Below are 15,770 nucleotides of genomic sequence, written 5' to 3' on the forward strand. Positions count from 1 at the left end.
ACTGTCAGCCGAAAATCTGGGTGTGAACATGCGAATTGTGGCCGTCAGCGACTAGTCAATGTTAGGGCAGAACGGAGAGTGGCAAGACTGGTACAAGACAACAGTGCAGCGTCAGATTCCTCGCATCACCTTTCATCATCTCGTGGAGTCACGAGGCGGCCCAACAAAGTACTGATGGGGTGGTCATAATAATCTGGCCACTCAGTGTATGTATGTGTGTGTGATATATATATATATATATATTATATACACGCACACACAGGCTCATGCACACACAGGCCCATGCACACTCCTCACACACACACACACATTCACACACACAGGCTCATGCACACACACACAGGCTCATGCGCACACACAGGCTCATGCACACTCTCTCTCACACACACACTTTTTTTTCTAATACCTTTTGACGAAGAGAAGAGGTAGTGCAGAGGACAGCGCCGGAGAGGTGAGTATTGCAGCCAGAGCTGCATTTTATCTTAAACCTGTGTTGGGGAACCATTTATAAAATAGTGTGGAGCCAGTCTTTCCTAGAATATACACATCCAAGCTCTATGCTGGCTCTCTGTAGGAGCAGTAAGTGAATGTATTGCTTAAGATCTGCCACCTCCCTTTTTGCACTCTGTCCCCTTTGCCCTGATGTCTGCAATCACCAACTACTAAAGATCGTTGGAAAAAATGTAGTACAAAGGGTTTTGCCAGTTTATGAAGATTGAAGCTGTGAGAGGATAGCGAGGGTATACATTGCAGAAATGGCAATCCACAGAAACGTTTGCATTTCACATCAACCTAATGCTGTTAGTAAAATAAAACACTGCAGGGTGGAGGTCTCGCTGTTTACATTGGGCTGAGAGGTGGAAGAGCACTCTTATTGCTGTAGCTTTCTATTGAAATGTGTAATTCCCCTGTAAAGTAAACCTCTAGTGATAGAAATGTGGGCACTTCAATTGCTGACCACCTTCTGAAAGTGCTAGCTGCCCCGCTGTCTCTAGATCCTGTATATACCGAGTCTCCAATCCAAAACCAGCACACAGTCCTGACTGAAGTTGGAACTCCTAATCTGCATTGTTCTGAGGCAGTGACACGGGAAGCTACTGGATCAGCGTGACAGGCCAGGAAACAGTACCTTCAGGAGGAGTCAGCAATGGCAGCATCCATAGGACTGTTTCTCTTTAATTGTTAGGTCCTTAATTTCGTTGATGGCTGTGACCTCTTGCATGGTCTGTAGCCTGCCTGGCTGGTACATTTCTAGTGCTGGGCTGTCCACCCCTGTGCACTAATGTACCATAGACTTAAATATGATGTACTTGTACTGCAGTAGCAATATCCTATTCAGGTCTGAGATATTGTGGCACTAGATTTGTACAGGTTGGGCTGCAGACAGCATGGGAAGCTGCAGCCGGGAGGGGGGGGGCATTGGTATTCTACCGGCAGTATGCTGTTTTATGGTTTATTCTTCCAGATGTTTCCAGGCTGGGCAGGTGACACCCAGGTTCCTGTTTGCGTCTCCTCCTGCACTTGGTGGTCCCAGATATTGAAAGCTGCACTGACGTCCAGGCGCCCTGCACATTCAGGATCTTCCCAGTCTTCTGTGTTGAACGACACTGGCCAGCCTGGAACACTGAGAACATCTTGTGAAGCAAAGGGATTACTGCTGGGAACAGCTCCAGGATTAAAGAGGGAGTAGTGCAGCCTGAGCTTTTTATTTTACACATTTGCAGAGCAGAATTTTATTTAAAAAATGCTTGCTTTGGGCTTTGCAGTGAATTCCGTTACATTTCTAATGTCCTTCCAGCTGTGGCGAAACTACAAATCCCATCCTATCTCTGCCTCTGGAAGTCATGCCTGTGACTTTCAGTCTTGCAATGCCTTATGGGACTTGTAGTTCCACAAGAGGTGGCTGGAAGTTTGGCTGCCCCTTTTTGTAGTGGTGCAATTTGATGATTTACCTCTTTGCTCTGGAAGTGTTCTGTAGACATATCATGCAGCTTACCAGTCGTCGTGAAAGAGATCTTTCCAAGTGATCTGAGAAGTTCCTGAGGGCTCGACAATTACACAACTGTTTTCCAGTCCAGCGATCGTGCTGCATTCTGCAGAGTATGGAATGCTGGGAGGGATATAGGAGTGGAAACCTTTTACTGCTCGTGTGTCAGCAGTCTGGTGATTTAATGGTGTAAGACAACAGCAACTGGCATGGCCTCTGGAGACAGCTGGCCTGGGAGGAGACTGCTGTCTGCAGCATTCATCGTCCGCCTGGTCAGCTAGACTGCATAGATAGTTGTATGTGTCAGGCCCTGTAGCCCAACTCTGACTGCAGAATGGACTAGAGGACACACCGTTGATTTGTCTTCTTTTAAATAAAGTTATTAGTGAAGGTAGGAAAATATTTTATATCGCACCTTATGCTGGCCATACACTCAGCGGGGGGGGGGGGGGGGGGGCTGGGTGTTTTCATTCCCCCATTGCTTGCTAATAAGCATAAATGGGGGAATCTCCAATGCCAGCCATTTTATTCTGACAGCCGGCCCCCACCTCCGTCATAATACACGAACAGTGGCTGCATTCACTGTACAGCTCCTTCACCAAACGTCAGTTGAAGTCCGGTGATTGGACCCTCACTGGATGGGTACATTTTAGAGTTGGGGGCTTCATCTCCAGGTAAATGGCTAAATACATCGCACACAATTATTAACTTCTGTATCACTTGCTCCTCCTCCTAGATTGTAAGCTCTCATGGACAGGGCCCTTCTAACCCCTCCCGTATCGAAATTGTGTTAACTGTATTGTCTCCCTCCATTTTGTAAAGCGCTGCACAAACTGTTGGGGATATATAAATCCTGTATGATATAATAATAATAAACAAATACACCAATATAAGGAAGCTGTTTTACTTGCAAAATAATTTTTTCTCTTCATCCAGTTCTGAGCTTTACACAGCTCTGCCGTACAGTCTGGCAGGGCTGGAGACCTGATTTTTCATCCAGTTCTGAGCTTTGCACAGCTCTGCCCCACAGTACAGTCTGGCAGGGCTATGGAGATCTGATTTTGTCATCCAGTTCTGAGCTTTGCACAGCTCTGCCCCACAGTACAGTCTGGCAGGCCTGGAGACCTGATTTGTCATCCAGTTCTGAGCTTTGCACAGCTCTGCCCAACAGTACAGTCTGGCAGGGCTGGAGACCTGATCAGCTCTGCTCCACAGTAAAGTCTGGCAGAGCTGGATACCTGATTTGTCATCCAGTTTTGAGCTTTGCACAACTCTGCCCCAGTGTACAGTCTGGCAGGGCTATGGAGATCTGATTTTATTTGCAGTTCAGTAACACTTGCAGGCAAGGAAATCCAACATGGCTGGAAAGTGGCACCTTATCTGTAGCTAGTAAACAAAATGGCTACATTTTGGAGGTTTTGTTTGTGTTTTGTTACATTGGGAATGCATTTGACTTTTATCCATCAACTGACATTTGCCTTGCTGCTTTATACTGTTAATGTAATCAAATGTTTTTGTCTTACAGGAGCAGGCCCCAATACCTGTGTACCATCCAACCCCAAGCCAGACCCGACTAGCTACTCAGCTCACAGAAGAGGAGCAGATCAGAATAGCGCAGAGAATAGGACTCATACAGCACCTTCCTAAAGGGGTGTATGATCCTGGACGTGATGGGTCAGAGAAGAAGATTAGAGAGTAAGTTCTCCGCATTACACTTCTACTTCACCTCTGCTGCTTTCTTATGTACTATAGACATTGTGCCATAATGGACCCCAGTTTATCAAAGTGACTGTAAAGACAATCATCTGCCACAGTCATCCAATCGGCTTGTCCCATTGCAGTATCTGAGAATAGAAGAAAGAATCTGGTTGCAGTGGGACAACACTGACAATTCATTTAGATACCTTGATAAGTGAAGCTCAGTGTCAAGCTATGGTGCTGCACATGTGATCAGATATAACACCAGCCAGTTGAGGGCTTGGAAGTTGGGTTGAGAGCACAAATAAGCACACTGACAACCTTAATGGTTGGCATGACCTAAAAGTAACTGTTCTGGGAGACCTCTGAATTGGTGGGTCAAGTTCCACTTTAAAGTGGACCAAATGTGTACGTTTAGGCCCAATTAACTTAAACTGGCAGATCGCAGTGGTTGTGGTTCAGGAAATGCCCACATAGGTTGACCATCTTTGACGCCAGTGGCTCATGCTATTTTGGAGCAATCTGCAGCTATGCCGGCTGTATGGTTGCTGGCACACTGTTGCTCTAATTATCCCGGTTGGGTAATCGCTGTAAACACAAACATGTATTTTTCAGGCTGCTCTGCTCCAGCCCTGAGGGATTCTGCACAGTACAGGCGTTCTCAGTCTTCCTATGGGGCTCCTCACAAGAGATTGTTCTCTACCTTGTAGAGCTGCTACCCTTGTTCAGAGCTTGGCACAGTCTGGCAGAGAAAAAGAAGAAAATACAGCTCATTATTAGCTTTCCTGAACCTTCTCTGCCGTTATCAGTTGAAGCACCTCGGACTAGTTACATTTGCCCGAGAGCTGACGGATTTCTTTTTTTTTTTTTCTTCAAATAAGGGGCTTTTTATTATGTTTTAGAACAATCTGCCATTTATTAATTGAACTATTCATATAATGTCATTGGGCTGACATCCTCTCCATGATTTCATCATGAACAGTGGTCATGGTTCCCAAACATCCATAGTTAGGGCGTATCTCCGAGCCATATAAACAGAATATATAATTTGCACATTACTGCAATACATATACATTTCCTCGTGTTTTATCACTTTAACCTCCCTGGCAGTATGATTTTTAAATTTTTTTCATGTCATTTTTCGGTCTATTTTTTTTTCGAATGTTTTTCGTCTGTCGTTTTTTTAAAAACATTTTTAAATAGAACACAGCGCGGCTCGAGGGACAAGGTAAGTAAATGCTATGCAGCTTTCCCGAGTGTAGCTCGGGGTTACCGCTTATGGTATGGAAAAGTAAGCCCGAGCTACACTCGGGAATACCGCCAGGGAGGTTAAACACACTGCAAGTACAGAAAAATGGCGGGCTCCTACCTTCCTCTTTGACAATACTGTTTTTGGCTGTGATCTCCAAAGCACGCGTTGTCAGCCCTACCTGTTTTATTTCTGATGGATTACAAAGAACACTCACGCCCAACCTCTTCTCGATAGCCCTGCCCTACCTCATTACCATAGCTCCAACTTGTCACAATAGCTTACACTTTAATAATAATTGGGGGACTAATTGTCCTTCATAGCACACAGGGACCCTGGGAAAATATGTAGCAACCTCCAAGGCTGCCATCCAATCCTCACCATTCTATTGAAGCAGTCGACACATAAATTAGATAGGAAATCACCTCCAAGACTTTTGGCAGTAAAATCAATCATTTTGGCAGCCATCGATTGGCATTAATACCAGGGCAAACATCATATAGTGTATCACGGCTTTTGCATTTATTGTGTGTATGCTGTCACTTTCCTCTGTCACTGCACCACCGCTATCTGTTCTGCAATGGGAAGGGAGCTCTTGGAACATGATCTGTAGGTATAGAATGGTATACTCCTCTTAGGTTCCCAAGCATGAGAAGTGTTAGATTATTTATACCTGTCCAATGTAACTACTAATTCTTTGAGTTTGGATCTACAGTATCTCAGGCTAATATCTTTTGTTTAGGAGCCAGTTTTGTGTCCCTTTTTGAAAGGCAGTCTCATGAATGTAAACACTTCTGCTGGAAGCTGCTGTTCCCAGGCTCATAAGCTTCAAACTGGTGCCAGAGCAGTAAAGTAGACAATATTCAGGTTCTTGAGTCGCTGCCTAGGAATGAACACGCAGTTTATAAACCAGAGAATGGCTGCGTCTATCAAAAACCTCTAAAACTGGTTCCTTTTTCTCATGTAGTCTATAAACTGTAAAGAAAAGAAAAAAATGCCCAGCGCACTTTGGCTTGTGTCTGCTTCTCCTGCACTTCGAGCCGACCTGTGACAATGAAACTGTCACACGTCGGCTCAATAGATCGGGAAGTGAGCGAACGCATACCGTCGCTCGCTCCCTTGTCGATCATCTCCCTGCAGAGAGCCGTGACTGTCAGTCACCACTCCCCGCAGGGATTCCCCCCTCTCCGATCCTCCATCGCTGACTGGCGGAACGGACAGGGGAGGGGGCGGGTACAGCTGGCTCTGCTCCTAGATAGGCAGAGGGAGCTGTCATTCACGCAGCTGGGTGGATCTCGACAGCATTGTTGGGATCCGCCCCGGCTGCGGCGGTCTCAGTATACAGCTCGCTATATACTGAGCTTTGGGTCACTGGAGGACGCTAGTATATGTCCTCCTGTGACCCTTAAGAGAACTATGGGGAAAAACACTTACCCCATAGTTCTTTTTTAAAGTGAACCTTTACCCTCTGTGACTAAAAATCATCTCCGCATAGAGCTCTGCATGCTGATAAGAAATCATCTTACATTCATTAGCTAAACAAACATATTTTTATTTTACTTGCTATTTCTTTTCTTCCACTTCCTAGTCCTCTTTGGTACAAATGACGTAATCATGCCCAAGCTTTGCATCCTGGGAAGGTTACATCAGCAGAGCATTGCTGAGAACTCTCACCTGTAATCTCATGAGATCTCGGGGAAAGACATTTTCCTCCCCTGAGATGATGTGCATGGTTACATGTCCTAGTCACATGTGTCAGTAATAGGAAGTAAAGGGAGAGCTAGTAACCTGCTCTTAGTTAAAATGGCCACTGTCAGAAGACTGGGAAAGAAAAGAGAAACAAGGTATGCAAAGAATACAAAGCCGGCAATTATCTAGAAGTATCTGATTATTGATTGTCCTTACTTAACATTTCTAAAGGTGTTCTTGTTGTTATTTGGAAGATATGGGGAAAGTTGCATTTTAGTTATTCTTAAAATGTGCCCCTGCCCCCTATTTCCCTCACAAACCTGAAATGTTTTCTTTCCACAGGTGTGTGATCTGTATGATGGACTTTGTGTACGGAGACCCCATCCGATTCCTGCCCTGCATGCACATTTATCACATGGACTGTATAGATGACTGGCTAATGCGATCCTTCACTTGCCCTTCCTGCATGGAACCAGTGGATGCAGCACTGCTGTCATCTTACGAGACTAACTGAGCCTCTGCCGGACCTCGCACAACAAGACATTGGCAGCCCAGGGTTCCCCTCGTCTGAACCCAAAGAGCCACGAGCATACGGATTAGGAGATTGCACACAAAATACCGAACGGCGTATCTTTCGGCATCCTTCGATATATACCGAATACTTCACATCAGAAGGAATCCATTTTTACTACAGACATCCAACCAGGGTTTGAAGCGGCGGCTCCTGATTTAATGGATGGACCTATCCCTCTTGGATCATATCGTGCTTCAAAACAATGCTTTGTTTACTTCTGTGTTCCTGTCATTGGATACAAGGCCTGTTTATGTATGTTAATTCTATTGATTCCGTCTCCTGCCTTGTCATTATTCTGCACCTTTCCACGTCTTCTTCGGTAGCCTGTTATGTTGTACCAAGTGAATTTTGTGAGGGTTTGTGTCTGTCGTCGTATGGGTGTAAAGCCTTGCATCGTTGCGGACATTGTCTTGAATACGAGGCCTGGCGTCGGACGGACCTACTTGACACTGGTGTTTTTGTTGCTCTCTATGTGGACCTTTTTGGATAAGACACTTGCTGATATATGCACACAGTGATGCCCGCCAAGGTGTTCATCCTCCTGTGCTTTTACGTCTTGGAAAGATAGCTTGCAGATGAGACGAGAGCGATCCCCTCTTTATACAGACACAAGGGCCCTCTGGGTCAGGACACATCGGTGCCAAAGGTGATTTGTCAAAAAGGATAAACTCTGGGGGATGATTCCTATTTTAAAGGACTGGCACGCAGCTAGTTTTTAACCCTTTGGCTCCCAGAATGGCCCGTGCTGGGCCTCTGGCTCCTCCTTGAGCGGAGGAATTATTTGCACCTTTTATTATTATTATAATTAATGATATTATATTATTTCTTTCCATTGGAAATGGAAATTCCACGGCCTTAGGTCTCTGTAACGTGAACTTGGTCATCGCAGGACAGGCTCCTCACCCAAGCGACACTGTCTAAAGCGGTTTAGCACTTCAGCTGCTGAGGAGCTACAGATCCCAGCATGCCCTGCGGCTCCTCAATAGCTGGAGAGATGTAGCTTGCCCGTTACTTAGTCTAGAGAGGGAACTGCATAATAGTGTCGCCGTTAGAACCATGAAGCGTTTTTAACGTGATCCATTAACCAAACATGATTTTTTTTTTTTTTAAGTTGTGTCTTCCCAGCGGATACACAGAATGCAGAACCTTTGTTTTGTGTAGAATAACCCCCTCTGAGGTTCAGGACATCGCCACAGCACAAGGTGGGCTCTTGCTGACTCTGAAGGGATTAACCATCATTTGTGTTACATTTATGTGTATGTAATCACTACCGTATATTTTTTTTTTGTTTTGTTTGTTTTTTGTCTTTTTTTTTTGTCTAAACTCAAACTGTATTTTCATCATCAGCCTTTGAAAGTGGTGTTGCTAGCTCAGCATCAGATTAAAGCTGTGTATTGTGAAAGTTTAAACCCCTGATTTGGCTGTGTTTCAAAACGCTTAATACCCAGCACTAAAGAGCCCCTGTTCTCAGCATTTCAGCTCCCAGATCTGCAACTGATGCGGATACATTTGTTACAGTACAATAGTGCTAGGCTGATAAGATGCCCTGCTTCTGTTTTAACCTGTGATGGACGCGTAAGGTCTCATTTTGCAGGAGCGGGAACAAGGGGGAACCATGCCTGAACCTGAATGAAAGTTGAAGTGAACAGAGGCTAGGGTGAAAATGTCCCTCTAGCATGAATACTCCACTTTCAGCTTAGGTACGGAGATTTTAACTGGAGATATGTACGGTACATTGCAACAAACATTATTAAATATTTTAAGATGCACTGAATGGCCAAAAGCTTGTGTACACTTGAACGGCACACCTACTATATATGGTAGATATCACATTCCAAAACCATGGGCACCATCGTGGAGTTGACCACCTTTCCCCCTTTCTTGCAGCTATAACAGCTTTGACTCCTCTGGTGAGGCTTTCCACAGGATGTTGGAGTGTATCTGGGTGGGTATCTGAGTGTTCCTAGTCATTTGTGAAGTCAGGTACTGATTTTGGATGGGAAGACCTGGCTCACCATCTGCTTTCTAATTCAGCCCTACTTGTTCAATAGGTCGTGGCAACTGGACTTGCTGTATTTTTCTTGAAGACGTTTCACTGGACATCCAACCAGCTTAGATTTTTTGTACAAGTCACTCTGAATTGAGAAAGCTGGTTGGATAACCAGTGAAACATCTTCAATAAAAATACAGCAAGTCCAGTCGCCTTGACTTATTTCTTTACAGATATACCATGACCTGGATGAATGAGAACCTTCAGACATCTTGTTCAATAGGGTTGAGGTCAGGGTTCTGTGCAGAACACTAGTTCCTCCACACCGAACTCTTTAACCCATGTCTTTATGGAGCCTGCTTTATGCACAGGGGCACAATGATGCTAGAATAGAAAATGGCCTTCCCCACATGGTTGACACAAGTGTGCACAATTTGTCTTTGTTTGCTTTAATATTACAGGACCCTTCACTGGAAGCCCTTAAACTCTGTTTGGACGGATGTCACCATGCTTACTCCATAGTAACATATTTAAGAGGAGCTGGGGTTTCTGTGCCCACTCGGATCAGACAGATACAGGAAGGTTTGCAAATAAGCACATTGGCAAGGCAGATCCCAAACAAAACAGGCCTCCCTTGTTGGATAACCGGAAGTGACTCAGTGTTCAGAAATAAAGGGCCACAAACCTGCCAATTACAATTCCGGCACTAAAGTAGGTTTATTTATCAAATCCTACAGAAATCAATTTGGTTATAGTATCTGTTGAGTCCATTCAAATCCTTCTCCTATTCTAAGCCCTAATGAAGGGGGTGTTTTTGTTGCCCCCTTAATGTGTTGGCTGTTTTTGTTTGATGAGATTGTCAGCAATCAAAGGCGTTTTAGGACTTGTCAATATTTGGTTTGGGGCCCTTTATTTTCTGAACATTAAGTCAGCATATAGTGTTCCTAAAATTATAAACAGCAGCTGTAAGCAAAGTCCATTAGTTTAATGGTGCGTTAAAGAAGCCAAAGCTCTGAGCAGGCTCCTTAGACCCGTCCCTGGAATGTCTCTCCCCCTCCTCTGCATCGGTCTGAGGTCCAGTAAATCATCAACGTCTATGCACTGTGCACAGACACTGAGGAATATTCCAATGTGCTGCAGAGGAGGGGACAGACAGGAGGGAATGCCATGACAGCTGGCGGGTTCTGAGCTTTGGGTGAGTATATCTTTGTTTGGGGTTTTTTAACCTACACACAAACGAGCAGTTAACCCTTGAGTGACGGGGTGCTGCTCGCGGTATACTGAGACGCCGCAGCTGAAGCGGATCCCGACAATTGTGCCGGGATCCGCCCAGCTGCGTGACTGAAGAACTAAGATTTTTTTATTATTATTATTAAGGACCTACAATATCAGTTCAGGAGCAATTCAGAGATTATTTGAGGATCTACAGCACGGTCTCTGATCCAGCGCAGACCCCTGTGTCTCACGGAGTCTGTCCAGGGTGCATGCATTCACGTCCACTGAGTCTCTTCTCCTCTCCAGCCAGTGATCTCCACTGTGCATGCGCCCGCACACATACTCCTGCACGGCTGTTCAGGAAGCTGGATTCTACAGCCGGCAGCGGGCGGCAGAGACGCAGGTAAGTTTTTGCTTATTTGGTAACTTTTTTTTAAATGTTTTTGCATAGATCTCCAACTTGCTAGCCGTAGATATCTGTAAAAAAAAAAGACTTTAATACTACTTTAATGTACTTGAATGCATTTTTAAGATTTAACTTCTGAGTTTAGTGTCACTTTAAGCAAACAGACACACAATCATGGGGCTGCCTACAATGGAAAATGACAGACAAACTCGTTGTACTGAAGAGTCAGGTAGCCTTCAGTACAACCAGGCTTTATAGGATGCCAGCTTTTAGAGGAAGCCTTTATAAGGTGCCAGCTTTCCGACAAGTCAACTCATCATGTTTCTGCCCAGTTAGAGCTTTCTCTGGCAGTTTGATGAGATGGGAACAAACACAGAGACCTGACTTCAACCCAAATGAACACCTGTGAAATAAATTGGAATGCCAACATCAGTGCCAGGCTCACTAATGCTCTTGTGGATTAATAGAAGCAAAAAATCCTGCCAACAATGTTCCAAGCAAGCTGTTTGCAAGCTTCCAAGTCAATGGAGAGGCAATGGACAGGGAAGGAGTCTGGTACAAGCTTAATGGGAAAACTTGTAGGTATTGGAATAGGGGTACTTACCTGATTTCTCCCAACAGCAGCCGGTATATTCCTGTATTTGGTAGCTGCCATCTTATGTCTTGGATGCATCTTTTTAAAGCTGTGATGAGATGGTTCTGTTAATTTACACAGCTGAACTCCAGGCAGATGTAAAAGACAAAAATGTCAGCCCGGTGTCAATACATCAATAACTGTTTTTACAAGCAGCAGTAAATACCTGTGTGTGATTTTTGCATCAGCTCCTGTATATTCTGTACAGCAGAGCTGTGAGAAGCAGCACATAGAGCCAGTCAGTTGTGCTGCAGTGCAAAGAGCATGCTGATAGCTGAAGGGGGCAGATTGATGCAGATGAGCTCATTTGTCTTCTCGTCTTGCACGGTCTGGTCAAAGGGTGGTGTAGTGGAGACCTATAAGTGAAACTAACAACGTCCAGACCCCCTTCCCAGCTAGGCAGGACTGTGCTGTGTGACAGAACTCTTCTGGAAGGCCAGAAATACAAATCCTTTGGCAGGTAAAATAAATCCCCCTTATACATTTTATCTATGTACAGTCATGGCCAAAAATATTCGCACCCCTGCGTTTCTGTCAGATAATGCACCACTTCATGCAGAAGATTGTTGCAATTACAAATGTTTAGGCCTCATGTTTATTTCGTTTTTGTATTGTTATGATGCAAAGTGTAGAAAAAAAAAGCCAAATCTCCAAAAATGGATTGGACAAAATGATTGGCACCCTCAATTCATATTTGGTAGCACAGCATTTAATAAAAATAACTGAAATCAATGGCTTCCTGTAACCATCAATGAGTTTCTTGCACCTCTCTACAGGAATTTTGGAGCACTCTTCTTTCACCAACTGCTCCAGGTCTCCCAGATTGGAAGGATTCCTTTTCCCAACTGCTGTTTTGAGATCTCTCCACAGGTGCTCTAAGGGATTTAGATCTGGACTCATTGCTGGCCAGTCCAGTACTATCCGGCGCTTTGTCTGAAACCATTTCTTGGTGCTTTTTGACGTGTGCTTTGGGTCATTGTCTTGTTGTAAGACCCATGACCTCTGACGGAGACCCAACGTTCTGACACGGGGCCCTACATTGCATCCCAGAATTGTTTGGTAGTCTTCAGATTTCATGATGCCATGCACACAGTCAAGACAACCAGTGCCTGAAGCAGCAAAGCAACCCCAAAACATCAGTGAACCTCCACCATGTGTGACTGTAGGGACTGTATTTTTGTCTTTAAAGGCCTCTTTTCTTTTTCTGAAAGCAGTAGAATGATGGGCTTGACCAAAAAGCTGTCGTTTTGTTTTGTCTGTCCACAGCACATTCTATCAAAATGATTTTGGCTTCCTCTGGTAAGTTTTGGCAAACTCAAATTTGACTTGGCTACAGTGTCATGGGCTGTAAACTTAATTATTGGTTATTCTTAGACCTCGAGGTTGGGTTGCTTGTCCATGGGATTTTATTTCCCCCATTTAGCCTGCATCTCAGTGACGTGGACACATTCTCAGGTATGAGTTTAAACAATTCACTTCAGATGTTAAATATTCATTTTGTGTGCAAACTGAATCTCTCCCTTTAATTTAATTTTGTATAAAGCACCTCTGTGACATCACATGTCCTATCACCACAATTAAACATTTACTGTATATTAAGTTACTAAGCTCATCATCCTGTCATAGTTACTGGCAGATAACTTAAGATTAAAACCAAGAATTGTATTTTTCCATCTGCTTCGAGTTCAGTTTTAATTGACTCGGGCTGCATTAGTCCCATATACTTTCTGCATTGCAAATGTGATAAGTGTGGGGTATTGGTTCACTGCCAGCTCTCCACTGCCCTCTGGAGACCATTTATGAAACACAAGTAAGGCAAACTAATGGGTACAGTACTCTCTTGATATACACTGCCTGGCCAAAACAAAAAGTCACCACTTTGATTTAGCTAAGCAAATAAGAGCCTTACATTGGATAATAGGTCTACGTTCAGCAATGTTCTGTCCCCGAAAATGAGGTCAGCTGCTTATCTGAATATACTGAATGATCAGGTTTTTACATCAATGGATTTTTTCCTTCCTGATGGCACATTGGGCATACTCCAAGACGGCAATGGCAGGATTCATCGGGCTCAAATAATGAAAGTGGTTCAGGGAGCACGAGACATCATTGTCACACATGGATTGGCCTCTATAGAGTCCAGGCCTTAACCCCATTGAGAATCTTTGGGATGTGCTGGAGAAGACTTTACACAGAGGTCTGACTCTCCCATCATCACTACAAGATCTTGGTGAAAAAAAAAGAAGGCAACTCTGGACAGAAATAAATATTGTGACATTGCATAAGCTTATTGATACGATGCTAAGGGGAATGTGTGCCGTAATCAAAGCTAAAGGTGATCCAACAAAATATTACAGTGCAATAGCTGCAACCAACTAATCGACAGATAATGAGAATAGTTGACAACTATTCTCATTATCTATTAGTTGATTGTATCCTCTAGCTCTCTCCTACACGCTGGGAGGTGGGCACAGCTAGCAGTGGGCGGGTGCAATAGCCAGCCTGCTATTGGCTATTGCAATTTGAAATGGTCAATAGCAGGCTGGCTATTGCATCGGCCCACTACCTGCTTTATTTATATTCAGCTGCTGTCTGTGGAGTCTTGCCAGCGGCAGCCGTCATTCCCGGGCCGAGTTTTGTCTGCTCTAGTTTTGATAAATTCACCCCAACGTGTTTTGGGATCTGTGGACTCCCCCCTTCTTCAAAAAGGCACGACATTTACTATTAATACCTTTTGAATATAACATCAGCATACAAAGAATGATGGGTCTCATTTACCCATTTAAAATTGGTGCAGACAACATTTAAATCTAAACTCCGGGCACAAAAACTTTAAATAAAATGTAAATATTCCTTAATAGCCAGAAAGGATATAAATCCACTTTGTGTGCACTTTGCAAACCAATTTTACTTTGTAGCGGTGACATCATCACTGCTGTACATAGGCTAAGCAGGGAGCAGAGCTGTGGGAGGGACCCTGCAGGCTCCACCTACTACAGACTGCCTGTAGAGAACTACAGGAGGGGGCGGATACAAGACCAGGCACCCTGCATAAGAAGAGAGGGCAGCAGTGAGCGGTCTTTTACAGCAAGCTCCTATACAGAGGAAAAGATTCACACTGGAAACTGCACAGATCTGGAACACTACACACCAAGAGACAAATAAGAATACGTACGACTCTTGTATTTAGACAATACTTGCTAATCCCGGAGTTAGGCTACGGTTCGTAAGAATCCTTTAGGGCCCATTCGCACAACATCATCTCCAGACCACACCAGATTGTTTATGGACCCAAAATGCATCCTAATGTATCCCTGTGCTATTTCTGGCCTCTGTTCCCACCAGCGCAGACTGTTCCAGACCAGAAAAATACTGCACGTCTCATTTTGTCTGGTCTGCAATGCACTGGAACTGCGGGCAGGTTCACACCATATTCTGGACCAGATCTGGTCTGGAAAAATGGTGTGAACATGCCCACAGTTCCAGTGCATTGCAGACCAGACAAAATGAGACGTGCAGATTTTTTCTGGTCTGTAACGGACTGCGCTGGTGGGAACAGAGGCCAGAAATAGCACAGGGATACATTAGGATGCATTTTGGGTCTGGAGATGTTCTGGATGTGGTGTGAATGGGCCCTTAAAGCTGAACAACCATAACCATGCACAATGAAAAGTGACACAGACAATTTAATAGATAAAATTATGTTTATTGTGAACAAACAATAGAAAAATACAGACATTTTTCCTCATTAAGAAACATCATATTTTCATATCAACAATTAAAAAGCATCAAAAATGTTCTGAACTATTTTTTGGCACCATTTTCTCAGACATAAACCTTTCCGACATTCTCTGAGCCTGCACAGTGGTCTGTAATGTTTGGGATACATTGTGTGAGCCGCGTTTAGTCTCTAGGTGAAGGAAGCTGAAAGTGTCTTTCCACTTTTGCAGCCAATTTGGGAAAACACTTACTTTATACTTGTCACTTGTTCCCATTCCAGAACGTCAAATATTGAAAAAATATCCCCTTACATTTGTATTTACTCTTTTCTGAAGCTGTCTATGTAATGTTAAGGAGGGGCGGGGAGCAGGGGAACCCCCTGGAAAGTGCCGCCCTAGGCAAATGCCTTGTTTGCCTTGCAGTAGATACACCCCTGGCGGGGAGTTAATGTTTGCCATAATTAACCCTGTCTGTACTGTGCTGGCAGATCTCATTAGTTATAAACAAGATTTGGACACCGTCTGTCCTAAGTGAGGGTGAAAGATCTCAGGTCTTGTGTGCTCCAATGTATGTTAAGGAGAGCAGTGTCCTCCTCTACCTTCACTTTT

General features: G+C 44.2%; 1 protein-coding gene across 1 annotated transcript in view; it reads left to right on the forward strand.

The window, feature by feature from the left end:
* Nucleotides 1-8,188, forward strand: part of RNF11 (ring finger protein 11) — a 39,862-nt gene extending 31,674 nt beyond the window's left edge. The window contains exons 2-3 of the mRNA XM_018552501.1: nucleotides 3,513-3,682; nucleotides 6,966-8,188. Of these exons, the coding sequence (XP_018408003.1) occupies nucleotides 3,513-3,682; nucleotides 6,966-7,137 (342 nt within the window). The 3' untranslated portion in view covers nucleotides 7,138-8,188. The remainder of the gene's footprint in view (nucleotides 1-3,512; nucleotides 3,683-6,965) is intronic.
* Nucleotides 8,189-15,770: the final 7,582 nt, after the last annotated feature.

Source organism: Nanorana parkeri, unplaced genomic scaffold, assembly GCF_000935625.1.
Source record: "Nanorana parkeri isolate BGI_ZX_2015 unplaced genomic scaffold, ASM93562v1 scaffold89, whole genome shotgun sequence".
Lineage (NCBI taxonomy): Eukaryota > Metazoa > Chordata > Amphibia > Anura > Dicroglossidae > Nanorana > Nanorana parkeri.